General features: G+C 38.4%; 1 protein-coding gene across 3 annotated transcripts in view; it reads left to right on the top strand.

The window, feature by feature from the left end:
* tjap1 (tight junction associated protein 1 (peripheral)) overlaps positions 1–26,440 on the top strand; it is a 109,570-nt gene that overhangs the window by 57,793 nt on the left and 25,337 nt on the right. For all 3 annotated transcript variants that reach the window (XM_079855849.1, XM_079855847.1, XM_079855848.1), the window contains exons 5-6: positions 2,089–2,117; positions 17,540–17,701. In XM_079855849.1, the coding sequence (XP_079711975.1) occupies positions 2,089–2,117; positions 17,540–17,701 (191 nt within the window). The remainder of the gene's footprint in view (positions 1–2,088; positions 2,118–17,539; positions 17,702–26,440) is intronic.

Raw genomic sequence — 26,440 nt, 5'->3', positions numbered from 1 at the left:
AGAATGAATCGCTTTATCAGTCGTAGTGATGACCTACTGGCACTCTCTGCTGACGACGATCTCTCCTCCTCGGAAGACTCCCAGCATTACATTCGAGGCACTTCACCGTCACTCTCCAGCAGGAGTGCCGAGCGCTCTTTAGTCTTCAATGAGAAAGCGGAGATATTTGTACCCAGGGAAGAACAGTGTCCACCACATGTAGCATTTGTGATGGATGCCCATCCACCCAAGGGCATCCTCAAGCACTCTCATCAGTTGGGAGTGTGCTCTTCCGATAGTCTGCGTAAGTCTAAGTCGGCAGAGATGCTAGGCCAGAAGCAAAGTCGTGGACGTAGCCGGAAACCCAAAAGCATGTCCTTGGACAGGGAAAAGGGCGTACGGGTCTCTCCCACTGGACGCGCTACTTCCACATCGTCTACATCTCCCAGCTCTATGCCACCGGATTGGAAGATGCAGCTTTTTGAGGAAAAGGTCAAATTTTCCCAATTTCTGGATGAAATCACCTACCGGGTGATGACCCCTGCCAATCTAAAGTTGCTGCGCGGGAACCTTCCCGATTCAACAATGTCTTTAAAAGAGAACCAAACGAAACACCTTCCTGATTCAACAATGTCTTTAAAAGAGAACCAAACCAAACGCCACATCAATCCCCAACAGTACGAATTCAAGGACCATCATGACACAAAGCAAGAGCGGTGCAGACCCTGGGATGAATGGGCTTCCCGGCATAGCAGAGCCGGCAGAAAATCAAAGGAGGCAAGACCCAAGATATGGCACATGGCAGCGGACAGTCCAGAAAGAGTGTCAGGAAAGAAACATGCAGATCCCCATCGGGAAGGGGCCCGTCCTAAAGGCGAAGGCCCAATTTACAGTCGGGTGGGGGGCAGCAATGATTCTGAAGGGGATGACAGGGCTCCACGGGGGGTTCAACACCAGACTCAACTCCACCAGTTGCCCCATGTAGAGAGCAAAGCCCTGAAAAAGGACAATATGGATAAATCAGGGCTGCCAAAGGGTGAGATTCCCACCATTATTGTGGAGGGTGAGAAAACACCTTTATCACAAGTGACTGCCTTTTCTATATTATCACAGATCAAGGTACGTTATTGACAACATTTCTTTGACTTTATCCCCACCTAATATACTATATATATATATATACTATACAATCCACTCTTGCATTGAAGAACCTATAAATGAGCAGCTCAGATATTGTTTTGTATTCCACTATAGAAAGCCATACAGGTTTGGAACGACTTAAGGGCTAATTAACTTGTTCAAAATTATTTGGCTGATCTTTTCCTTTATTGTATCAATGCCATGGCTAGTATTCTCATCTCACTGTTCTGGTGTTTCCTAAGGAAATTTTGCTCTAAATATGAGCGTTTATTAAAACCCCCATCACCACTTGTCACTTATGCGACAGTGTTTCATGAACTTTTGTTCTGTGCAGTTTTATTTGTCAGAGATTGTCATCCATCAACAACAAAATACATAATTTGTCTTTAAACAAACAGCGTTGTTTACAACCTTTCTCTACATTAGACAAATTGCCATTTTCTGCTCTGTGGGATATGGTGGACATTTAGCTGGCAGAAAAAAACAGGATGTCAGACCAATTTCATAGCTTCACTAGGCATGAGCATATTGACCTGTTTGGCTGAAGGCACCGAGTATGATGTCAAATTCTTCCCCTGCGTCACTTGCTTTTTATTGAAATTATGAGATGAATTATCTAACACATACAGGTCATAAATAAAGCTGTAATATTTCATTGATGCATGCCACAATGTAGGTCTCATTTTAATTTATTTACTGTACTGTATGTTCCTATATGTGCAATAATGTAAAACATTGTTTTAGGATGCTTTGACATTTAAAGATTATTGTTTAACAGCCACATGTAAGATCAGTTCACATTCAACTCTTGAGGAAATGTTATGTTTGCCCTCTTGGTATAAAAGAGAAATATGCAGCAGTGTGGGTATTAAGGATATGTGAAATATTTCTTGTAATATACATCTCTCAGATTTTATGTTTAAGAGGATATTCAGTTTGCACATACTAAATTAATGCTCTTTCTTACAGGAGTCCTTATCAGATGCCGACAGGATCAAGTAAGTTTATTTTTTTGTCCTCATTGTAATGTTTTAATTTTTATTCTTTCAAAAATGTTGCAGAAATTGTCATTGTTATAACATTGTCAAGCTGTTGATTGGCAGTGTATAATTCTTAGTTTCAATACTCAATAATTGATTTGCATTTGTTCCAGTAGCCTTGTATAATTTATTACAATGTACTGAAGTGTTCAAGTGTTAGGTGGCATTAACCACCTAATCTGACCCTAAAGCTGATCATTCATTGGCTATTTGCGTTGCATGGCATGGTTGGACAAGAGCCAATCATGTGAGAAGACGTCTGTATGAGATAACTTGCTGATTAGCCTAGAAACTCCAGAAGGCTTAGGTTGAGTCCCTGGTTTATGGGGGTAACTGGGTGACTGTCAGAATGACAAGCTGTTGGCCGTGATGTCTTGCAATAAGAGAGAGTGCCCACATTTTAAAGTCTACACCTCAGGTGCTCACTGGAGTACTAGGTTGAACCCACTTTGATCAGAGACATCTCGCCTTCTTTCCAGGCTTACAGGGATTCCAAGGCTTTTTAGGCTCCAACACCAAAAAGCAAGTGCACATGACTAGTGACGAGGTTCTGCTTTCAACTCAGGGACTCCCAATACCTCTGCTCCATTTTTTTCCCCCATGCACTGCATTAGCTTTCATGTTCTCTTACTGCTCTGTGTTCCCTTTGTTGCTGCTTTTCTCCCACTGGAACTAACGCTATAAAGGAAGCATCATTAGATCTGGTATAGCTTAAAAGTTTTTCTAAATTTTAAAGCTGTTTAAGTCTCCTCAACATCAGCACAAAGGTTGTGCTAATCAGAAATCTCTTGGGATTTGCAAAGCTATTTTTTTTTTTTTTTTTTTAAAGTCAACTAATTGGTTACCTAAATGAAAATTTTATAGAATAGAATCGAGCAGAATGCAAAAGTTGCTAGACGTTTTTAAGGCCATATGCCTAAAAACTTTCCTGTAGCTCAAACAGTAGAGCATTGGCGCAAGCAACGCCAAGGTCATGGGATCGATTCCCAGGGAAAGCAAGAACTGACAAAATGTGAAATGTGTACCTTGAATGCAATGTAAGTCGCTTTGGATAAAAGCGTCTGCCAAATGCATAAATGTAAATGTAAAACAATGCAATATCTGTGGTCACAGTGCACTAAAAGGGATGAATTTAAAGGCACAGGTTTTCAGAAAGGATTTCACCCTGCAAACTGTCTTAACCGCTAAGGCACAGTATAAGAAAATTGGGTAACACTTTATTTTACAGTGTTCTTGTTACATATGTTACATGTACTTACCATAGTAATAACAGTAAATTATGCATAATTACATGCAACTAACCTTCAACCAAATCCTAATCCTACCAGTGGGTAGTTTTTACCTAATTAATTACTCAATACTTAAATCTATAATTACACTGTAACAATGACACCTTAAAATAAAGTGTAACCGAAAATTGCTCCGTTTCACCATTGTGGCCCATGCTAGATTACTCACATCACATGTAGTATTGGCTAACAGACTCGTTGTGTTCCCTTCATCATCTCACTCGTGGTGCCGAGCGGAAGCATGCAGGACATGGTCAGGCAGGCGCTTGTATTGATTGGCCTAGTTGTCTGTTTAATGGGTGGAGAGAGCTGAACGGTGGATGCAGTCTGAAGATGGGTTTCTCCATCATGTGTTTTCACCTCCCTCAGGGTGGAAATCTCCAGTGAATGTGGGCTATAGTTAAATCACAAAAAAAGCATTGTGAGTCTATTATTTACTCTTTAGAGTTCTCCAGCAATCTACATGCATTTGACACGCAAGAGATTGACACTCTGAGACCTCGGATTTATAGTTGCAATGAGCTCTTTACTTCATACTTTAACTGGGCTCCTCATCACACAAGGGTTCTGTTAAAAATACACTGCCCACTAAAGCCCAAAGTATACTTCCTTTTTTTACGCTTTCACTAAACCAGTGGTATACAAATGGCGGGCGTTGCTCCATCCGGACCGCGGGACATAATTCGAAAAATAGATACTTTTGCTAAAACGCTGCAGATAAGGAGAATGCAGCAAATACAATTATTTTTATCTGTCATACAGATTACTTTGTTTGTGACAGCTAAGTTAACATGTTACCTTTAGACATTTTTTTTTTTTTTTCATATTTAGCATGATTAATCAGCATATTAAGAGCATTTCAATTATTTAGAGATGGCAAGGGAAGACAAAAAAAATAAAAAATCTGAAATGACTAGTTAACTTTTTATTTTGTGCTCATGATGAGAGTTTTGCTTATCAGATTATGTACGTAGTTTGTTTTTAGAAGTTTATTACTTTGAGCAAAGTCTAAAAGTGGTCCATATTTTTCTTAAGAGGTAAACCTGCATCTCCAGTATGTATTCTCAGTCCCAAGGTCTTCTGTGTGCCACACACGTAGGTGTCAAAATTTAATTAATAAATAAATACATACACAAAAATAGCCTGATAAAACATCTGATCTAACCTTTCATATTAATATCTATAAGATGGAAATGTATAACTGTTCCAAAAAGGTATTGTCCGGACCTCCGCTAGGAAGGAAATACAGAGACTTGGAACTTTAAATGAATACCCCTGCACTAAGGTATGTGTGCAGTGTGTGTGACATAAAATTTATCATCAGTGTAGTATGTGTGTACTATACGTGCATAGACAGATTTTATTTAAATGCGTATACAATGTACGCTCAATCAGCTCGCACGTACGGTTTGAATTTCTTTGTTATATAACCTTTGTGAGTGCTCGTTTAAACAAGTACAAAGACATTTAATTGGTCATAATTTCTGGAGAGGAATGGTACAGACACTGGACAAGAATGAAACTTTCTAGTGCATGTGTCGAGCGGCCATGTTTGCACACATAATAAAATGCAGAATCATTTCAGTTAGCATGTTGCTAAGATAATGCGATAAGAATAAAAATACATGGCATTCACAAATATTGCGTAAAGTAGTTGATTTTTAAATTTGATTGAACTTAGAGCTGCACGATTAAACGTTAAAAGATGCAATCTCAGTTCAAACACCCACGCGATCTTATTCCTAAATGACAACAAGTCTTCGGTGTCTATTAAACCTTTGACAAAACACACCGCAACATTCAGATCTGTGTTCACTCTGCTGACCCAAAGAGAGCAGGTGTCATGTTTAGGTATGAAACAGCTTCACAAACAGTCTTTTCAACCACACGTATTGTTTTTTCCGCCTTACAATAATTCAAATTATCACAAAAGTACTGGGATAAAAGTTTATATTTCAGATAAAAACACTGATGTCTACGATAGCGTCTACTGATGTCTACTGATGTCAAAATAGAGCAAATCACCCTTTGAAAGTAACGTGTGATAGATTTTTTAATTAATAACTAACATTTGTTTTTCTTGCAGGAACAACATTCATATGCTTTTGTGTGTGCTCCCCTTTTTGCTAAAACTTGTGTTGCCATACCCCTTTAACTCTGGTTGTGTGAGTGTAAAAATAACAAATATGGGAAATGAAACTAGACGAATGACTAGGTTTGAACCTTGTGATTAACAATGAAGTAATCATTAAAACAAAGTTTGCTTTACCTAGTAACAGAAGGGTTTGTCTATGAAAACCAATCAAATTGTGGGGAAATTATGTAATGCAGCATGACATTTTTGCCATACCTCCTTATTCTATAAAAACGGTTGTATTCTTTTAGCTGGTGGGATTCTCAATGGAATTTGTCTGAGATCCTCCAGCCTTGCTTCTTCTTGGGGGAGATTCTCTGAGAACTGCTCGGGATCTCTTCCGGCCGTGATTAAAGCATTTGAAGGACGTTTGCTGAAGTCTGTCTGATATTATTGCTGCATAGCAAGGAAGCTAGTTAGGGGAACAAGTTATTTAGTGAAACACTAGAGACCTTACTACCAAGTGATAGTGTTCGATAGGGGGCGAGACGTCGTTCAACTCTTTGTGAGACTCTTAGGCGGGGTTAGATTGCGGCTTAGGAGTCAACTCCATAGACTGTAAAAAATATGGACAAAGCGTCTGTGACGTCACCCATAGACTTTCTGAAGAACGGTTTTGAAGCCGTTTATGGGGGGTATGGGCGGCGCCATCTTGGAAAATCTTGGGAAATCCTAACCCCAATCCATATATAGGTAAATGACGCCAGTCCGGTTATTCTGCAAATGGAACAGCGCGCGTCACTCAGCTCGCTCTGCTACTCCGGTTATCTCTGTATGTATATTTTAGGCAACAATAAAACGAAATAAGTTATAAAACACCACACTGCCTCTTTTCGTTTTCATTTAAAGAAATCTTAAACATTATAGCCATACAAATGTGGTTCAGGCAACGCGTATTGATTATATTCACTGCATATAACGTTAGCCTATTTATAACAAAACGAAATATAAAACTAACCCTGCCTCTTTTCGTTTAAATATAATATAAAAATATTAAACATTTTAATATGGTCCAGGCAATATGTGCATTTGTACTAAACAACAGATGTTGCAGTAAACAACATTACAGATCATCTTCGTTGTATTAAAATTTAAAATGACAAAACTCAACCCAGTCTCTTTTTGTTAAATTTCAGTTTTATCAATATTAGCCATTCAACTGTATATTAAAAAATGGCGCTTCTTATGTTGTCATTCTCCTTGGCGCAGCCTATGCTCGTTATCAGCTGTCAATCAAAGTTAACCACGCCCTTATTTGGCATACATTTTATATCTAAATACTATCTAAACTAACGAGTTAGAAAAAAATTCACCCCCCTCACAGTTGTCAGGCACTCGGAACCTATCGAAAAATACAATAAAAGTCCATGGGACCAACCTGTAAAAACATGAATTTATGCTGTGAAAACGGACATTTTAACATGGGGGTCTATGGACATTTGCTCCCTTTTGGGACCTTCCCCTAGCGGATTTTCGATGTATTGCAGTTTTTCGCACTTCCGGATAGACATTCTAAATATCAGATTAGAATGTTGCCGCTTGGTCCACTCGCGCATTCAGAGGTAACTCAATTGAGTATAATATTTTCAGGTGCCAAGGACACCAGGTTCAACCGAAGTCAGGTGCATAGGGGAAAAATCTACCACACATGGCACTTCAAATAACGATTGTATCGATTACATTGTTACAAGTGTAATGGGCAAGTGACTTAAAATGTATTTTGTCATTGAATCATTAATTTAAGAGATTCATTAAAAAACACTCATTCATTCAACACTGAAACAAGTGAAGTCTTTACGAGTGAATCATTGAATCATTCATTCAAGGGATTTGTTCAAAAACGCTGATTCATTCAGCAATGAAACAAGTGAAGTCTTTAAATGAGCCATTGGATCATTCAATCAAACCATTTTTTTATATTCATTCTAATTAATTAAACATTTAATTAAATTGAATAGACTGCAGCAATATTTTGTCAGAACCTATAGAAATTTGTTATTTTATTTAGCTGTCTGTTCAGAATCATAGTAGAATCTCTATCTGAAACCACAACAAAACAATTGTGGTTCTCAGTTCATCTAAAATAGTGCAGCTCCAATTGACCAATTTTGATAGACTTTTTTTTTAATTCTTTTTTTGTGTTGAATGAGATGTTTGCAATCAACAGTTTTCTGGAAGAGGAACTTCCAGTCCAAGTCTAAGAAATGTTCAGCCCAGTCTGAATGTGACTGAAAGGGCTTATTCTGGCCAGTTGGATTTGCTAAAAAAGAGCATGTGCACATGATTTCTATGGGTGCACTGATATAAAAGTATATGATTGTTGATCATTTCATTTTAACATGTCAATACCGACAATAAATACCTATAGATATTATAAATCGAAATGTTAATTTATAATACTGATGATCGGAGAGAGATGCTTTGTAATGGTGATGCTGGTGAGAAATGAAGCTTTGCATATCTCCATTGCGAGATTCATGGGGTCTGCGTTTTTGAAAACTGTCAAAAAACAGTCATGTCCCAATCACTCATAGTTCCTGTCAGCCTCTGCTGACATTTCCATTCATTTCAGGAGCCTCAGAGCCATTTACAAGAATATTGGTTTCTATGTGAACACTCCATATAAACACTCTCCAGTTTCACTTTATTGTCATATTAAAATAATTCAATTTGGCAATTTCACTGAGATGCTTTATGTGGATGGAGCTGTTTTCTTTCTGCTGTCATCACAGAGCAAGTGCACTGCAGTCATGCAATTAATGCTGTTTGACAAAGACCCCAACATTGAATAATGTTTTTAACTATTCGACTATCCATTTATCTTCATGAAGTGACCAGTCTAGGAGTTTTAAATTCAAATGGAAAAGTTTGGTCAGTAAGATTTTTTTTTTTATGCTTTGAAACAAGTCTCTTATGCTCAGCAAAGCTGCATTTATTTGATCAACCGTACAGTAAAAACAGTAATAATGTGAAATATTATTACAATTAAAAATGACTGACTGTTTTTTTTATCTATTTTATATCAAAGCTGAATTTTCAGCATCATTACTCCAATTTTTAGTGTCACATGATCCTTCAGAAATCATTCTAATATGATGATTTGCTGCTCAAGAAACATTTCTGATTATCAGGGTTGAAAACAGTTGTGATGCAATTTTCTGGATTCTTTGATGAATGGAAAGTTCGAAAGAACGGCATTCATCTGAAATGGAAATCTTTTCTAAGAGTTTTGATCAATTTAATGCATCCTTGCTGAAAGCAAGTATTAATTTCTTTCAAAAAATGTGAACATTGAAACATTTTAATAGAATAGACATATAAATTGAATACTTTAGTTACCTGACATATTCATTATATTGAAGTTATCTTCTAGTCAATATAATGTATGTGCATCATTACTAATTTCTCTTTGCAAGATCTGTTTTTTTTTTTTTTTTTTCTGTGCTTTTTTCCCGCTAACTACTTGGCTCATGGTTGAGAATGTCTTTGCTAACCTTGAAAGAGATAAAGCCTCTTTGCTGCATGCCTGAAAGCAACATATGCACATTCAGAAATGTGTGACCGACAATTGAAGGAACCCTTATCACACTGGAAGCTGTATGTGGCGGTCCTTGTCAATCAAATAAAGTGGAGGATTTTCTAAACAGATGTTAGGGTTTGCTCACAAAAACCCACAATGCGTGCGTGTCTCACACATTTAATTTAGCATCTTTCATGTCATGAATAATGAAAACAATTGAGCAAATCGTAGAAGGCTGGATGGTTTCACGTGTTTTCTTTCAGCAAGTGTTCAGAAGTGCTTTGGGGAATGTGTGGCACGTCTCTTAAAAGCACATGCGCACGGTCTCTTTGTGCTTTTTACATTTAGCTACTTTCTACTTTTGCTCCATTTGTGCTCTAACATGGGCCTGCGAACAGGCGATTTGCTACTAAAGAGAGTTACATTTATAGCTTAAAACCCCTGCCCCCATCTAGGTCTATAGCATGAATCATTGATGGTCCTGTTGCTTTCAGCAGTGTCACGTTGTCAGGTTTGAGGATTGGTCCGGACGTGTGTTGTGAGTGCCGTGCCCTATGCTTCCTTCACTCTGAACTGGGAAAGAAACTAGAAAAGGACAGAAAAGGAAAAAGTGTTGCATATTCTTAGGGAATCTCCAGTCTGTCAATGAAAGATTTGATGTCTGTGAGCTGTTGGATGTTACAATGCCTCATTCGTGTGTTGTGTAGCGCTTGAGATGCTGTGTGTAGTTCGATTCCCACGAGTCCGTCTACTATCACTCCCCATCTGATGACACAGCGATGGAGACTTGCGACACTGGTTCTTTTTCTGCCACCGCTTTTTAGCGTTTCTTCTCTTCTCTTGGGAAGCATTTAACCATTTCATCAGCTGTCACTTTTTATTAGGAATGCCTTTCTTTTTTTGGCCGACAATTGAAGACACAATATTGGGGATATTTGGGGATATTTAATTTAATTAATCAATCAACGATACTATTGATCAGCATTACCAAACGTGGACGTTCCACTAGAAACAAACATTGATGTATTGTTTTAATTTAATACTGTGAAGCTGCTTTGATACAACCTACGTTGTGAAAAGCGCTATATAAATAAACTTGACTTGACTTGACTTGACACAACAGTATCTTATAGTAATGCACCAAAAGATGTTTTGAAATATCGAAACAGTCTCTAAAATGTTTACCTATTGTAGCTTACCTACATTGCATGCAAAATTTCGATAAACACATCGTCCGATAACCGAGAATTAACCACTTTTTCAGTCAATGATTTTGAATTTGAAATGATTTTTTCATTTTCAGTTGCCGTAATTTTGGTGCACCACTTATATCTAGACGATAATTAGTCAGCACAGATTTTTTGTTGCATTGTACACATTGACCTCATGCAAAAACAATCATGTAACCCCAATTCATACATTTTTCTGAAATTAACTTCTTGTTGACTAAAGTTTAGAAAGTTAAATGTGAAAAGTTAAATGTGCTCTGATTGGTCGACTGGACCAGTGTCTTGTGATTGGTCAACCGCTTCAAGCGTGTTTTGGAAATGTCAAGCCCCTTACCATAACTACGAGTTTCAACGCTACTAACTAACTCAACCAGGCCCTGCCCCTTTTTTGCATATGCCTTGGCCAGGACTTATTTAAATGAGTAATATGGTGCCGTGTTCATTCTCGGAAGAAAACTCGCGACTGCAATGGAGGCGTTTCAGGGAGTTCAGAAACAGCCACACTGATTTAGAGAATAACTCCCGCTGGAGGGACGTTGTACTTTGAAACATCACAGACATTTACACACTAAAGAAAGTTGAACATGTAAAAATAGATCAGAATAATTACTAAATAGTTGTCCACATGACAACATGTAGTGAAAGGGACAGATTTGGTTGTAATAAATAGTGTTTTAATCATCTTCTCCGCATTAGGACTCAAGTCTAGCTGGTTGCATTTGATCACTGGCTCATACTCGGGATTATAGGGATTCGAACAAACCTCTCCCCATTAGCATTGGGAAATCACACAAAAAGAATTCAAACTCTTGAGCATCTCGTCTGAACGTGCCAACCAATCGGTCAAATGTCAAACGAAGGGCCTTTATGGGAGAAACGGTTTAATTATTGTACATTCACTGTACAGGACCACCCTGTTAGTCAGTCGTGGCTCAGGCTTGTAAAGTGTCTGAGTGTGTTTGAATCTTGCGGTCAGACTGAGGCTAACTGCCCTGTTTGGTCGATCTTGTCTAAACTCCTATCCTTCACCAGTTTAATGACTCTTTTGTGCGTTCAGGCGTCAGGAAGTTATCTCAGGCTTTAGCTGGTACTGATAAGATTCTTCATTTTGTTCTTCATTTAAGCACTTGATAGAATTGTTATGAGAACAGGTTTAATTGTAAGAGTTGATGCTGTGATTACTGTGGCTTATTGACACTTTGTTTCCATAAAATGACTGTTATCAAGTTTGGTGCTTTTCTTGGTGTAATTACACCAATTAATTTGATAGAAGATGCTGTCAGATTACTAATAATCTACAGCTTGCATGAATAGAGATTAATTCAATTATATCTTGATTTTTTTCATCCATTTGACATTATTTGTTTTATAAATGTCTTAATAGGTTCTTTTCAAGATATCTTGATAAAGAGGCAGGCAATAGTTCACTGAAATGGATCTCAGACCATTGAGTTTTATTGAGACTAAAACTCCAGACCACAGATACAAAGAATAACGTTGTGCTTCGTAACATTGCAGACCTTTTTCATGCTCAAACAGCAACATTATACACTAAAGAAAGATGAACATGTAAAAAAGCATAATAGGTCCTTTTTAACAATTAATATAGGACGGTAAAATAGTACACACAGTTATTCCCCTATACACATGCATAACAATAAACACAAAATGAGAAGTAACACATGATGTTTGTGTGGGTATAGAGATGAGACGGCAGACTGTGACTGCTGGTACACAGCAGATGTGTCCTGCTTCACTGCTGTTACACACACACACACACACACACACACACACACACACACACACACACACACACACACACTCTCCTGTACTGCTCCTAATCACACATTCACACACCTGCATGACTAAACCTTAACTCGCTCTCAGTAGGCTCAACATTTAGCCTATTGCTGTACCTCAGAGAGCCTTTTAGTCATCCGGCTCAGGATTGTTAAGTGTTTTGCACACATGTACTGTAGTTTTCTTTGCATTAGGTTTGGGAAACATGCTTCAGCCTCCCCTAGCCACAGTTCAACACCTTCAGATTGCTTAAGTGTTGTGGATGTGTTTTTCTTTGGAGTAATTGGCAGGTGTCAGGAGTCTTGGCAGAGGCATCATCATGTGTTTGACACCTTCTCGCTGTACATTGGATGTAGGATGTGAAAGCTCCCATAGCGGAGGCGCACCTGGAGTCCTGTGTGACAGAGTCTGTGGGGTGTTATGTTTATTGAAAAATGAACAAAAAAGGTGGTTGGCCGCACACTGATCCACTCAAGACTAAAAGTCTACAAAAATATTTTTTATTTTATCAATTGCATCGTGCAAAAAAGTGCAAAGTGCATGTGAGTTAAAAACAGAGTAGACACAAGCAAACGTTTCAGCACATTGCTATCTTCAGTGCTCATTTAGCAAACAACATTCACCCTTTTTAAGCAAGTCAGCAATTAAGGACAATTAGCTGAATACAATTATCTTAGAACCTCAATTATCACAAGTAGAATTCCATACATAGAGTAATCCAGCATTACAGACACATTAAATAAAGGAGAAAAATATATATATTACAAAAAACAAGAAAATTCAAGTTCTTCATTCATACCCTCAGGAAATAAAGATTTAAGTTCAAAGATCCAAAAAGCCTCCCTTTGCAATAATTTTCTATCTCTATCTCCACCTCTCCTGTGAGGTAGAATCCTCTCGATGCCCAGGAACTTCATGTCAGACAGAGAATGGTTAGCAGACTTAAAATGGCGAGAAATTGAAGATGTATCATCCTGTCTCCTAATGGCACTTGTGTGTTCAATCATTCTTGTGCATAATGCACGTGTAGTTTTGCCAACATATAGTTGTGAACATGGACAAATGATAATGTAGATAACATATGTGCTCTTACAAGTAATCAATTGTCTAATCTTGTACGTTTTTAGTGTACGAGGATGTGTAAATGATTTACATTTGACATACTTAGTACAAGAAGAGCAATTGTGACATGGAAAATTACCCTGGGCATCGACAAGAGTAGTTGGAGAAGAGATGTAGGTGTCAGCATGGACAAGCTTGTCCCTCAAGTTAGAGCTCCTGGAAGAGACAAAAAGTGGTTGATCACTAAATACATTCAATAGCTGGGGATCACTTTGAATAATGTGCCAATGATTATTGATAATGGTTTTAATATCATTACTCAATGGACTATATGTAGATTTAAAAATGCATGAAAAATTCTTGTTTCTTTTTTTATAGTCAAATTTCTCTCCTCCTGTTTTTGTAAGATAGAAACCTTCTCAAGTGCAGTATCAAGCCACTGGTTAGGATAGCCCCGTGATTTAAAGTCCATGTACAAGCTCTGGGCTTTAGACTCAAAATCTTCTCTCCTAGAACAGATACGGTGAAGTCTCAAAAATTGGCTATAAGGTAAACCACGTTTTAAGGGCATTGGATGAGCACTGTTAGCATGAAGGAGACTATTCTTAGCTGTATCTTTTCTATAAAGAGAAGAGACTATTTCATTATCCACAATTGATATGGAAGTGTCCAAGAAATTGACATCAGTGATCCCCACATGATATGTAAACTTTTTTTTTAGTGTTCTGTTTTTTTTTGCCATCTTCTTAGTTTTGCACTTTCTTTCTTAGGCCCTGCTTACACCTGGCATTAAGATGCGTTTTGGTCGATCGGATCACAAGTAGACGAGGGAGACACATTCCCGTTTACACCTGGTGTTTTAATCCGTCTCTTTTGTCCATTTCATCCACTTCATGTCACATGTTTGTCCTGTCTTGTTTTGCACTTGGGTGTTGGTTATGTTAAGTCAGGTGCTCATGTTCATTGTTAGACCCGCCCGTCTTGTTAGCTAGTTATTGGTTAATTTGCCCCACCTGTTGTTCGTTACCCTCCTTTGTTTGCTCCCCTATTTAGTCTCCTTGTGTCTGTAGTCTTGTGTGGTTACGTTGTCTATGTTTGGTGTTCTGTTTCCAGTCCCAGTTCTGTTTCAGAGTTTCTTGTATTTTTCCCCCTCGTGGGTATTTTTGTTATTGTGTTTTTTATTAAAGTTCTTCTTGTTTTGGCTGCAATTGAGTCCTCGGTTTTGTTTGTATCTAACGTGACAGAACGTAACCACCGGCTCGGGCACTGGAACTGGCACCCCCAGCTCCGACTCAGGAACAGACACCACCGGTTCAAGTTCAGACACAAGCTCGACGGCGGCCATCTTATCCGAAGACACAGGCTCGGCAGACGTGACGTGAACAGTCTCTGACTGGGCAGACGTGACGTGAACCGTCTCTGGCTGGGCAGACGTGACTTGAACCGTCTCTGACTGAGCAGAACTGACCTGAACCGTCTCTGGCTGGGCAGACGTGGCATGAACCGTCTCTGGCTGGGTAGGTGTGACGTGACCCGTCCTTCTTCTCCTCCTGCGTCTCGAAGTCCCTGGGATCATCGGCGTTGGAGTCACCGGCGTTGGAACCCTGGGAACCGGCGATGAAAAACACTCGGGGCTGAACCTCGTCGGTCCTTGGTCACAAAACGACCAAACTGGAGAGTACTGTTGGTGCTCCCTTCTAGCATCTCCTCCCCTGTGTCCTCCACGAATTCCCCTGAATTTAGCGAGACGGGTTCCTCTGAAAGACTCACTCTCCCACGAAACGAGCCCGTGAGTCTCCATGCTGCTGAGTCCTCAAGGTGGTGGTTACGTTCTGTCACGTTAGATACAAACAAAACCGAGGACTCAATTGCAGCCAAAACAAGAAGAACTTTAATAAAAAACACAATAACAAAAATACCCACGAGGGGGAAAAATACAAGAAACTCTGAAACAGAACTGGGACTGGAAACAGAACACCAAACATAGACAACGTAACCACACAAGACTACAGACACAAGGAGACTAAATAGGGGAGCAAACAAAGGAGGGTAACGAACAACAGGTGGGGCAAATTAACCAATAACTAGCTAACAAGACGGGCGGGGCTAACAATGAACATGAGCACCTGACTTAACATAACCAACACCCAAGTGCAAAACAAGACAGGACAAACATGTGACACTTCTGTCCTGATTTTTTCGAGGAGAGAGTCTATGGGTGGGTAAATGTATGGGCTTTTTCAGATCTTTCGATCTAATGGACAAAATAAGCTCGCACAATTTACATATGAATTCAAAAGGAAACAATGGAAAAACATGGAGAGCCAACAACTTTAGTTTCTGCTCTGACAGCCGCAAGACCAGCCGAACGCTGTGAGTGTGTTAGAAATCAGGAATGGTGAGAGAACATTGTGCTTGGTATGTTTTTCATCTTCAAACCAAACTTGGGTATTCAGCCGATAAAGTTTAAATCCCGTCTGGCTAGTGCGCTTCCCATAATGTTCACGCATTAGTTCAGTAGGCGGAGAGTAGGTCTTTTGTGGCTGTTTCAACACATTTGATCACATGAGCGTTTACACTACGAAAGCGATCCGGTCGAATGTGTTTTCGACTACCTCTGGAAGTTGGCCTGGATGCCAGCCGAACTTAGCCCCGCCCACTACATTTGAGGTCGGCAAGTTCGGTCTGGACTTGATCCGTTGTGGAGCAACTATGCTCGAACCAGAGCTGTTCGGACCAATCAAATTGTCAGGGCGGGCTTTATACAATGATGGACAGATGATCAACAGTAACGTAATCATCCACGTCACCAAAGAGCGCTTGGGTTGAATTCGTTTACAACAAAGATGGCTGCTGCTGGAGAATTGTGAGCTCAAAATGTTTTAGACCCCGTTTACACCTGTATTTAGTGTCGTCCACTTGTGATCCGATCGACCAAATTACGCCTTAAAACCAGGTGTAAACAGGGCCTTAGTCAACAAGCTTTAGCTTTTAGCTTTATTGGCATGACTGTAAAGAATGAACAAGACTAATAGAGTATTCAAGTACTTATACACAGTCCAGTTAGAACATTTATCAGGCATAAATATGATTTACAGGCAGTGAAACAGTTTTTTGTATTATTTTTTTGTTTTATCTGATGCCTGATTTTATAATCTATTCTATTATGGTTGTTATTATTTTAATATATTTCGATACTTTAAAACCCTTTTAAGTTTTTATCTGATTTTATGATGTATCTTGATTATATTATTTAACACTATGTGACTATATATTACATCTTACCGACCCCAAACTTTTAAATGGTAGTGTACATCAATTAAAGAATATTCAAAGTTAACATTATTTTAAGATTGTAAATCGACAGTAATGGTGTACATAGTCTGGATTGTAGGCAGCAAAAGATTAAAAGTGAAGTCATATATGAAGTAGGGCTGGAAATTACAGCTGCTATTTTCAACCAATACAAAAAGAGCAGCTGAACGATGACATGCGTTGTTTAATTATTTATCTGTCTCATATAAAATTAATCTGACTCCATTAAAGTTGTTGTTCTTATATAAAATCTCCTTGTCCAACAGAAAATTATTTCTTTAAGCTTTCATCTGAAACAATGATTTAGCTTGAAAGTTCAGATCGCCTGATTGTGTAAAACGTTGACTTCTATGGCAGAGGACAACTTCAGGGATTATCCTTCAACACTTAAGTGAAATTATTTATTAAACAACGCAAGTTAAAAATAAAATGCCACAGTGAAAGAGGGTGCGTGGTGCTGAGATCCACAAAGCACCATAAAATTGTCATAAAAAATCACCCATATGAATCATGCATGATGCAAACGGTTCTGACACATGCTTCACTAGTGCCTTTTGGCATCATTGATGTCAAACCTGGTGAAAAGCGTTAACACACCATTTATGACTCTAAATATGAACACGAATGAGATGCTCATGATGTGGGAGAGACAGAGACGGCCTCTCCTTAATGCGTATTCAAATGATAGTTGCATCTCAAACATCTCTACCGTGGTCATTACATTTGAGCTGTAAAATGATACCAAACATGACAGAGATATCTGTTAAAAGAATACCAAGTGTTGAGAGGAAATGTGAGATATGCATCCGGAATGTGCACACAAATGCTTTCCCGGGCATGGCAAGGTGATGTGGATGATGAACAGTCTTCAGTATGGATATTAAAGAGTCTTTTACGCTAGTGTAGTGAAATGAGAAGCGTTGAAATGCATGAGAATGCTGTAGAGTGGTGTGAACTCTATCTGACTAACTGTTTCTCATGTCAATGGCTTGCGTTTGTCATGTCTTTCATTGCTCTGGCTTATTTTTCAGGCTCCTGCAGCAGCAGAATGAAGACATCCGGCGCCGGCTGTCCCAGACCACTCATAAGATGGAGGCCATGGAGACGGAGTTCGAAACCAGTCGACATTACATGCAGGCCGAGTTGGGTCGAACCAGAGACGACCTGGAGAAAATGAGAGACAAGTTCAGAAGGTTAGTCATGCGGTGTACTCGCACTCCCACTTGTTTGTCACACTGTTTGTTTGTTTTTTTAAGAAATTAATACTTTTATTCAGTAAGAATGCATTCAGTTTGAACCAAAAGTCACAGGACAGACTTCCGTTTACAAAAAACTTTTGAACTTTGTATATTTATCAAAGAATCCTGATAAAGAACACCAAAACATTAAGCAGCACAACTGTTTTCAACAATGATAATGATAATCATAAATGTTTCTTGAGCAGCAAATTCGCATATTAGAATGATTTCTTAAGGATCATGTGACACTGAAGACTGGAGAGTAATGATGCAGAAAATTCAGCTTTGCATTACATATTCAAATAAAAAAAACATTGTTCTACATTTCACAATTTGACTATTTTTACAGTATTTTTTATCAAATAAATGCAGCCTTGGTATGAACATAGGAAACTTATTTTGAAGGGTAGTGAATTATTTAAAATAAAGTGTGTAGCTGATAATTGCCTGCTGATTAATCTCTTGACAGCCCTAGTATTTCCGTGAATTTTTTAAAAAAATATATACATAATTTATTTATTTATTTATTATCATTTTGGTAACCTTCTTGGTAACATGTAGCCCTGGCTGGTCTATAGGGCCTGTGTGTGGCACTGATCATGTGACCACAGGTTTCTAAAATAAGCTCATTTGCCAGGTTTCCCCTGGTTTCTTTAAAAATTATGGTAGAGGCTTAGCCTGACTTCGTCATACTCATATTCTAGTCAGAATGTGAGTCTGATACCGCTCCATATAGATTTGATTATGGGGCGTGTCTCAACCGAACTAGGAAAAAAAAAACCTCTGCACTCAATTGGATAGACCTACAACCAATCAGAGCAACGGAGTAAATGACGCATGTTCTTCATTCATATTTTCAACCAACAAAATGTCGCGGGCGCGGCTCTCTGTTCCTCTTTTAAAATGAATGCGCTGTGGATATCTTCTATAACAGACGCGATGGCGGAATCTACACATGATGTTTCATAAACAAAGTTCGGGAGGAGCACGTACAAATAATCAATCCAATATCAACTTGTCATCAAACAATACCATGTCTAACGTTACCGAGGAAGCATTGTCAACTTACCTAACACTCCTTGACAGTTTTTCAGCATCTCTCGGTCCCTCCACCACCCCGAATCCTCACTCTTGCCTTGTTCTCTCACAACCAGGAACACGGGGGGAGTATGGCTACCGAGCCCACAGCCCTCTCCTTGGACAGCACGTCATATACGCATTTATTCTATCTTACTTATTTGTGTGAACTCGTGACATCTCATATAGCCTACGCATTTATTCTATCTGACTTATTTGTAAATGTGAACTCGTGAAATCTCAATTCTCCAGCTGCAGTCGTCTTTGTTGTAAACTAATTCAAATCAAGCGCTCTTTGGTGACGTAGGTGATTACGTAACCGCAGACCATCTGTCCATCATCGTATAAAGCCCGCCCTGGCAATTTGATTGGCTCGGCCTTCTAGGAGCCGAGCATAATTACTCCTCAATGGATCGAGTCCAGACCGAACTTCCCGACCAAAAAATGTTGTGGGCGGGGTTTGGGCTGGCACCCAGGCTAGTAGAGGCTACTTGCACACTGCAAATCTGAACTATATGAAATCTAAGTTTCAGGTTCATCATTTGTTGTTGGTTGCTACAAAATGATATTTTATAGAAAAATGACAAATTAGACAAGGAACTCCCACAAACAAAGATTAAAGAGTAGCATGTATCTTTACTTACAAGCTAATACTGGAACGCTGAAATGGAGAAAATGTTAATTATTTACCCACAGGGTAAATAATATATATAATTTGTTTATTTATTTTTGAACTATATATATATATATATATATATATATATATATACACACATTCTGAATCCGATCTGAATGTAGCCTTTGACGACAATGTGATTTTCTCAGCTTTTTGATAAAAATTTTGCTTTTTTTTATAAAACTTACCCACATTCAAGTGTTGATAAAAAAAAAAAAAAAAAAACGTTTTATTCATGCATTCTTTTTTTTTAAAGCAGAGGTTCTGTTCTTTATTTTTATATATTTAATACAGATTTTATCGTTATTGGTATTATTATTATATTACTTCGAGGTGTGCATTCTGAAGTATATTTGCCACAATTACAAGCTATTTCGATGATTCCATATCGCAATTCGATTAAGTGTGCAGCCCTACTTTAGATTTATTCGTCCAAAATTTTCCGTAACACATTCCACGTTATATTTTAAAATCCATTTGTATTCCATCCATGTTTTTGGCATCGTGGAAATCTCAGGTCCCTAACTTTTTATTTTCACTGACTGCATGATGACAACAGTCTTCCATTGTGAATCATCCATGTTCAGGAAAGAGGTGGATAAAATATCTTTCTTTCTGAAGTTGCAGGCGTAGATGAGGGAGAGAGATGAGACGAGACATGCAATGGACTGCAATCCATTTTTAATGATTATGATCAAAGCAGCCAAATTAATGAACTCTTTATAGCTGTGTGAAGCTGGCAGGCATCACTTTAATCCACTGACTGGCGGCTGTAGAGTTACAGGACCCCTGCAGGGTCACTACAAAGAGCGGCAGGTTTGGCAATGCAAAGCATGCTGGTCAGGGAGGACGAGGGGACTGCAAACTTACTTAGATGTTATCCACATATATAAAACATAAGGAAAACCTCCTTTGTTGTCATGTGGGATTTCGAAGGGCAACACAGTTTCCGCCTCACACAAGGCGAATCACAAAAAAATTAATTATTTTGGTTCCAATTCCACATAATGATTCCATTAACAATTCTTTCAGGACTTTTTCTCACATTTCAGACAGCAAGTTCACAACTCGCATAATACATGAATATTATTAACGGAGCCAAACAGCATGAAAGTCATTTGGTTCAACATTTTCTAGAAACTGTTCTTAATTCAACTCTTGGTTATTCTATCTGAATACGCCACAGCAGTGTAATTGTGAATTGTTTTATTTGAGTGGTCAGTCACCAGATTTTTGGTTTAAATTATTACTAATATGTTAATTAAATTGGCTCAACAGATGTTGCTCTGTTGTACCGTTAAAAAAAACTAAACATTGTGACTGACAGCGTAGTCTTCAGGAAATAAATAAAATAAAGGTTTTACAGGCAATCAAACAACTCTATTGTCTGACGAATGCCTTGAGTTTTTGCCAGCTAATTAAGGACTGCATTTGAGACCCGTAAGTGACTGTAATGTGTTATTTTCATTACAGGTAAAGGAGGAGAACAGTGCCTGATTTTAATGAGCACAAGCTCGCTGTGAGGCTGTTTTGCAGTGTTTGTGTGAGGATTCAGTGGCACTGTATTGGCCAGTTACTGTGTAACTGTTTTAATTGGCTAGACTGTTGCTTCTGACATGCAGATAGGCTGATTTCTGTGTGAACAATGGTGAAATATAGTAAAGAACACTATAGATTTTGAAGAATGATTATGAAGACAAACTTTTTTTTCTTTGGAATAGTGTGCTCTAATTATGGGCAATAAGACCAAGAACATTGTTTCCTTTTTTAAGGCCTGTTCACACTAACATGAATGTTCAGTGTTTTGCTGCTTATGAAAATATTCTTTGCTTATCAGGATCTTGAAAAATATCTATATTCGACACCACTTTCGATACTATGGGAAAAACTGCCATAAATACCGCCATACAGATAATTTGTTATTATCTCTTTATTGTTTGATAATTTGGATAATTATGTTGCAATAGCTTACACACAGCACAGGGAGGCTTAATTTGAATCATTGAACTACATTTTCATTAAAAATAAAACAAGTAAACCGTCAGTGATAAAATAAGAACAAATAAATTGCAAACAATATCACAAATAAATATAATAGAATAAAGAGACAAATAAACATGGCTTTAAGTTTTCCAGGTAGGGTCTAACAGTATATTCAGGTAAGAAAGTAATCAAATGTAAAATAACACTGGATAGTTTTCATTGTAAAAAGTAAATACATTTTAATGCTCTCAGTTAAAGTTAAAAAAGTTATTCAGTCAAGAGCAGCAAGTGATTTTCTTTTGCATCAGGTTTATTAGGCTGCTGTCACTTTAAGAGCTGATCGGATCCAATATACTGTTACACAACATGCATTTTCTCTTAACTTTTTTCCGCACAATAAGAAAAAGAAGTTAATATGGTACTAATGAGCTGTTTGAGAACGCCACTTAAAGATATCAGTAGTGCACGTGCTTTTGGTGTGAGCGGGAAACTTATGGGAATGACTAAAATTATGCGCAATACAAGCACTATTCAACCGGAGCGAATGAGACGAGTGAGTGCGAGGAGGCGGGTGTGTGTCAATTCGCCCTCAGAGAGAAGAGAAAGTGAGAACGCACAGTTAGTATCGGTTTATCGATACTGCAATATGGGAGTATAAGAACAGTTTCAGATATTTCAGTATCAATACATATTGATACTGATATTTTTGACAACACTAGTCCTTAATAATGCTTGAAATTTATATTAGATTGGCTCATAGCTTTTGTTGTGGTATCAAAATTAGAAAAAAAATCGTGCAATTTCACTGATATCTAAAATGTTGGTGTCATAACCTTATTTATTTAAACGCAAGGTTACATGGGTCGAAAACAACGAAAAAAAAATGCTGTTTTATTTTAATCATTTATTACTTTTTGGTGGTGATGCCAAATTGAAAACTCTAGAAAAAATATTGGTAACACTTTATTTCAATAGTCCACTTTAGATAGAAAAACAAAAAGATCTGCACTGGTTTATAAATTATATTTAAAAAAATAATGCAACAAAGTCAAGTCACCTTCATTTATATAGTGCTTTTAACAATATAGATTGTTTCAAAGCAGATTTACAGTGATAATAGGAAATTACAGTAACACAGATTGTTGGGCTTTACAGCAGCTGTAGAATAAAGTTATTGTCCAGCTAAAGTTAGTTTTGATTGATTGATTCACTTCCTTTGCGAAGACCATTAGTTATTAACTTAGGGGCCGCTAACACAACACTGTTTTAACTGAAAACCCTTAACGCGCTCCGACCCGCTCACCCGCACAAAACAGTGCCTGGTGGCTCGAGAACGCGAACCCTGAAATCAGTTCCAAGGTGCAGGCGTAAAAAAAAAAGTTACCATCTACCGTCCAAACTTCAAAAACGTGAATCTGTGAAAACGCAGACGGCGTGCACAAGCGTATTACGTGCAGGCGTGTAGTCTTTCTTTACAAGTTGACCTTAACAAATTACTTGTCTGGCCTTAAAAATTCATAATACAGAATTTATCGCTTCCGCGTAGCCATGTGATCTGGAATTATTTTGACAACGTTTTATCTGTACAGGGGTAAAGGGAAGGGAGGGAGGCCTTCACAGGGGAGAGACTAGTTGGCACTTCAGGACTGCGTTGTCGTCGTGTCCAGGCGCAGGTCCTTCATCAGATCTGGATAAGGCTTGGATCCAACGGACTGCCTCGGGATAAACAGAGACTAATATTAGCGTAGACGCCATTCGTCATGTGTCTGCTTGTTAGGAAGCATGTTCTACAATGTTAGGAAGACTGTTCCAAAGTTTTGGTGCTAAATAGGAAAAGGATCTACCGCCAGCAGTCGATTTTGATATTCTAGGTATTATCAACTGGCCGGAATTTTGAGATCGCAATAGACGTGAAGGACTATAATGCGTTAAGAGCATTTAGTGCATCAGCAATATTTTAAAATGTATACGATGTTTAATAGGGAGCCAATGCAATGTTGACAGAATGGGGCTGATATGGTCATACTTCCTGGTTCTGGTAAGAACTGCGTTTTGGACCAGCTGTAGTTTGTTTATTAAGCGTGCAGGGCAACCACCCAGTAGAGCATTACAATAATCTAGCCTTGAGGTCATGAATGCATGAACTAATTGTTCCGAATTTGTCAATGAGAGCATATGGCGTAATTTAGATATATTATTAAAATGCGGTTTTATAGATACTAGACACGTGACTTTCAAATGAAAGATTGGTATCAGAGAGCACACCCAGGATCCTAACCGACAAAGCACGTCTGGATCATTAGTCCACTTTAGACAGTCATTAGAGTATTAGTAGACTGTCTGCTTAATATCTGCTAACACTTTATTTTGATTCTCCTCAACAGACATTCTACTGACTATAGGTAACTTTGCAACTACATGTCAAATTATTCTACTAACCCTAACAGTCTACTAATACTCTGAGAGTTAGTTGACATGTAGATGCTTATAGTTAGTAGAATGTCTAAAGTGGACTATCAAAATAACCTGTAACCAAATTATTAGTCGAAAAATAGTCGCAGACGTCACTTCGCACCTTGTTCGGACACATTGTTATCAGTTCAGTTTAAGATCAGCAGGTCTTGAGTGCAGATTCTGATTATTTAATCTCATATCGGCCTGATATGCCCCTGATGGTCTGAGTGCAGTGCTTTGTGATTGAGTCGGTGTGTAATTTGGCTGCAATCATGCCACTTTATCTCCAATCAGGATGCATCTCCGGCTTATATGCTTTTAGACGGCAGAGAGATTGAATTACCCAGCATTCCTTCCATCAAAAAAGTGCGGTGCTCACATTTGCTGCTCCATTTCCTCGCCTGCCACATCCGAAACCTGCATGCCAGCTCTCCGCAGATAATAGCCTAATTGGATCGTAATTGGTTGGTGATTCTGCAGCGTGGGCGTTTGAATGCGATCTCTGATCTAACGCTGTAACATTGTCACATGCGCTATGGCGATTTGCACCAGGTGCTGGGGGCTCTAGATGTTTGTTTGTTTACTCAGTTTCCCATTTACTTCGTGTGTTTTACCAAATTTATTTAGCTTCCCCTCCTCTGTGATTCAGAGAGGTCATCAAGCAACAGTAATTGCACACATTTTGCATTTCATCAGCACCGGCCGTCTGCAGCTAGAGTTTATGACTGCGCTCAGGGCAAATCACCACAGCTTGCAAAAATGAATTGATTAAATTCTAATTGTTATGAAGCGAGACAGTGAAAGTCCCCTATGAACTGCCAGGCAGTGAACCTGTATTGATCCAAAAGAGGGAAAGAGTGATTGAGACCTTGGTGTCCGCTGTAAACTGAAAGGCAGAACTTGGAGAAAATGTGGCATGCAGGCCAGATGACCTTTTGTAAGCATAAATTTTGTGTTTGAATTGATGTTTCCTACAAAAAGCTTCATGAACAGAAGCCTTTGAGTCTTGTGCTCAGTCTCAGTGTTGATTCAATGAAGATATAATATCAAAAGGTATCAACATCAGCCCATGTAGCCCACCGCTCATTTCTTGGAGCTTTGGTCTTTAATTCCCCTTAACCTTTGAAAAAAATAGTGTAAAAGATTCATATAAAACTTTCTCTCTTCCTTAAAGCACACAACATAAGTTTAAGGAGGATATCCTGGCTGCTCTTGTCCATAGAATGAAGAAGGGTAGGGTCTGCCGAGCTCCAAATTGCTGAAAAAAAAAAAGTAGTATCATAACATCAGAATGCCTAATCGTTTCAGTTATATGGAAAAGAGCGGTCAGGATAGTTTTAGAAATAGAAACACCCATTTTGGGTGAAATATCCCATTTTGTTTCCACATAAAAGTGGACATATCTACTATATAGTATCCAAAAAGCACAATGTGAAATGAGTAGTATGAAAAAAATGCTCTGATGTTGTATTGATTTCACTAAGAATTGAACGATTTTGGACAAATTTGGGCACAGTGAACAGTTTCTGCTGTCAGCTTAAGCATCTTTAAAGCCGAGATGAAACAGAAGTAGCGACAGTTCTTTTCTTTTGTATTGTGACATACATCCAAGTGTGATGGATTTTTGAAGTCCCAACCCTAACTTTTTTTCTTCTATCCATTGGTTGTTGAAGTTGATTGAATTTTGAGTGTGGAATGTGGCTTGCAGTCAATTGTAATAAAGCGGCATATACAGTGCCCTCCACAATTATTGAACCCCCTGGTAAATATGATCAAAATTGGCTGTAAAAAATAAATCTGCATCGATTATCCTTGTGATCTTTCATTCAAAAAATGTGCAAAATTCTAACCTTTCATTGAAGTAAAAGAATTGAAAGTGGGGGGAAATCACATTATGAAATAAATGTTTTTCTCCAAAACATGTTGGCCACAATTATTGAAACCCCTAGAATTTTTTACGAGTAAAATATCTCTGAAGTATATTCCCATTAATATTTACCTTTTTTAGTACACCAGGGTGACTAGGAACATGAAACTGTCCAGCTATGACTTCGTGTTTCACAAGAGTTTAAATATGAGGAAACACAAAGGCCAAATTCCCTTAATCATCCATCACAATGAGTAAAACCACAGAATACAGTTCTGATGCGTAGCAAAAGATTGTTGAGCATCACAAACTAGAAAGTGGCTGTAAGACAATAGCTAAAGAATTGAAAATCCCCATTTTGACCATCAGGGCAATAATTAAGAAGTTATAACCAACTAAAGATGTTATGAATCTGCCAGGAAAAGGACGTGTGTCTATATTGTATTCATGCACGGCGAGTATGAAAGTTTGAGTGGCCAAAGACTCTCCAAGGATCACAGATGGAGAATTGCAGGGATTAGTTGAGTCTAAGGGTCAGAAAGCCTAAAAAAAAAATATCAAACAACCCCTACATCCCCACATGTTGTTTGGGAGGGTTTAAAAAAAAACCTCCTCGCTCATCCAAAAACAAATTCCA

The sequence above is a fragment of the Squalius cephalus genome (genome assembly GCF_949319135.1).
Source record: "Squalius cephalus genome assembly, chromosome: 21".
Classification (NCBI taxonomy): domain Eukaryota; kingdom Metazoa; phylum Chordata; class Actinopteri; order Cypriniformes; family Leuciscidae; genus Squalius; species Squalius cephalus.
Note: the sequence above shows the minus strand (reverse complement) of the source record. Positions and strands in the feature narration are given on the sequence as shown.